The sequence below is a fragment of the Pangasianodon hypophthalmus genome, chromosome 27 (assembly GCF_027358585.1).
Source record: "Pangasianodon hypophthalmus isolate fPanHyp1 chromosome 27, fPanHyp1.pri, whole genome shotgun sequence".
Lineage (NCBI taxonomy): Eukaryota > Metazoa > Chordata > Actinopteri > Siluriformes > Pangasiidae > Pangasianodon > Pangasianodon hypophthalmus.
Window position 1 is genome coordinate 914,933 of NC_069736.1, and position 2,500 is coordinate 917,432.

General features: G+C 43.5%; 1 protein-coding gene across 6 annotated transcripts in view; it reads left to right on the forward strand.

Annotated features, from left to right (window-relative positions):
• The window catches only part of LOC113531414 (ephrin type-B receptor 4a), a 42,351-nt gene that overhangs the window by 30,462 nt on the left and 9,389 nt on the right, over nucleotides 1-2,500 (forward strand). For 4 of the 6 annotated variants that reach the window (XM_053230620.1, XM_034300532.2, XM_034300529.2 and 1 more), the window contains exons 7-8: nucleotides 305-429; nucleotides 1,766-1,937. In XM_053230620.1, the coding sequence (XP_053086595.1) occupies nucleotides 305-429; nucleotides 1,766-1,937 (297 nt within the window). The remainder of the gene's footprint in view (nucleotides 1-304; nucleotides 430-1,765; nucleotides 1,938-2,500) is intronic. The other 2 variants (XM_034300533.2, XM_034300530.2) reach the window with 1 other exon arrangement.

Here is a 2,500-nt window from a genome sequence, read left to right on the forward strand (position 1 = left end):
GAGGAGGAAAATTTAAAAGGTTTAGAACAAAAGAAGGATTTTTGTAAGAGCTCAGGTTAAATGTGTGTGTGAGTGTGTGTGAGTGTGTGTGAGTGTGTGTGAGTGTGTGTGAGTGTGTGTGAGTGTGTGTGTGAACACCCAGAAGAGTATAACTAGTTTTTTTCTCTTTCTGAATTTTGAGTTAATGTTGGGTTTAACTGACTCTCTCTCTCTCTCTCGTGTGTGTGTGTGTGTGTGTGTGTGTGTTCGTGTGTGTGTGTGTGTGTGTTCTTGTGTGTGTGTGTGTGTGTGTGTGTGTGTGTAGTTCCAGTGCTGGTTTCGGGGCTCAGGCAGAGCACAGCAACTGAATCCAGTCTGACGTTACACTGGCCGATCCCAACACACACTCACTACAGCATCCTACAGTATCAACTCCGCTACTGCGAGAAGGTCCGAGACGTGCACACACTCTCACACACGCACACGCACTCACACACTCACACGCACTCACACACACGCACTCACACACACACTCACACACACTCACACACACACTCACACACACACACACGCACACACACACGCACACACACACACGCACACACACACACAAACACACACACACACACACATAGATAATGTATATATGATGTATAGGTGTATAGGTGATGTGTAGATAATGTAATTTCCCCACTATAGGTAAGAGGCAGTGAGATTATACTGATATTATATTAGATCCACTTACCAAACAGATGACTTTAAAGGTCTGCAGTTATCCACTGTAGCCCAATCTGTTGTTGTGCACAAAGTATTGGCACCCCTTTTCCTGTCATAGAATGTTTATTTTCTTTTTTTTTTTTTTTTTTTTTTTCCTTTAAGTACACATTGATGGTATTGCTCCTACACTTATCATTTTTGTAGTATAAGTATAATATCTCCTGTAAGTTGCAAACAACGCGACAGTTCTCCTACTGTGTTGATTTTAGAGTGTGTACAGCGACACAGGAAGGTGTTTTACATTAACACACTCCTCCTTTGCCTATACGTCCTCGAGTGTGTATCTATATCTGGTGAATAAACGCAGCCTTTATGTCTTTATATTTAACTCGAGGATACTTGTAGACACGCTGGCTGGAGCGGAGATGGAGTGTGTTCTTGCTGTTCCAAAGTGTGAACTGGAAACCATTTGCCAAAACAAAACACACACACACACACACACACAAATACTGCAGAAGCTTTCACACATTAGCAAGAACATAATCAAAAATAATAAGCACTCTGAAATGATCTGCGTAATCACTCTCTCTCTCTTTCTCTCTCTCTCTCTCACTCTCTCTCTCTCTCTCTCTCTCTCTCTCTCTCTCTCTCTTTCACACACACACACACGCACACGCACGAACGGCACTGTGTAAGATAATAAGACAAGCAAATCTGCTTACTTTGTGAGGAAGGTAAACGCTTTTCATTCTCTTCTGCTCTCTCTCTCTCTCCGTCTCGTTCTCGCCCTTTCTCCTTCCCCCGCTGGCGTTTTTTTTTTTTTTTTTCATTTCATTCCTGTTAATCAGTGTTTTGTTTTTTTTTTGGCATAGCTGTTGATAAGAGTGTGCTGCCAGAGCAATTAACAAAATCAAACGGATTAGATAAACAGTGGGTAATTAAACGCCAAACAGGAACTTAAATGGAAATAAATACCAACGCATTTCAAACCTGTGTGTGTGTGTGTGTGTGTGTGTGTGTGTGTGTGTGTGTGTGTGTGTGTGTGTGTGTGTGTGTGTTTGCCTTTTAGCAGGAGCGTGGCGCAGAGGAACACTCATGCCGTTATAAGGAGAGCGTCAGCAATCACGTGGTTCTGAGTGACCTCCGTAGGGCGACTCAGTACGAAGTGCAGATCCGAGCTCGGACGCAGTCAGGATACAGCATCTTCAGCCAGGCCAAGTCCTTCAGAACGCTGCCTGATGGTGAGACTCCACCCGTGTCACTTCCTGTTCCTACCCTTCCTTAGCTGGTGTATGGGCTGATAGATACAACATATGATATTCAGTGAAATGATAATCCTCGCTACTGCTCTGGTCAGACACCCTTACAGGCTCACGTTGTGTTTCTTGGTTGTTCCTTAACGCATTTAGCTAGCTCATGTAACCGTATAACTCGCTAGCTAGCATCAGTTAATCAGTTTTAGCTGCAAACCAAACCACACACACACACCTACGCTTTTTCACTCTAGAGGTAGCGAGCAACGAAGCTTCATTTTCTACATACGTGTACAACACGGAGCGACGATTTCAAGCAAATTAGGCGTGGCTCTGTCAAACGATTGGCTCGATTCCAGTCGTATGGAGCGTGTGGTGCGACGTTTCATCAGACTTTTCATCAGATCCCCGCTCACAACTTTAGTTCCTACCTGCAGTTAATTCCCGCAAAAATAGAAGACTTATAACTGTGATTTTATCAAGTACACGTCCTCTTATAAAACGTGTACAAAGACGTTAGGAATTAATCTAAAGCTTGGAAGAAGAAGCAG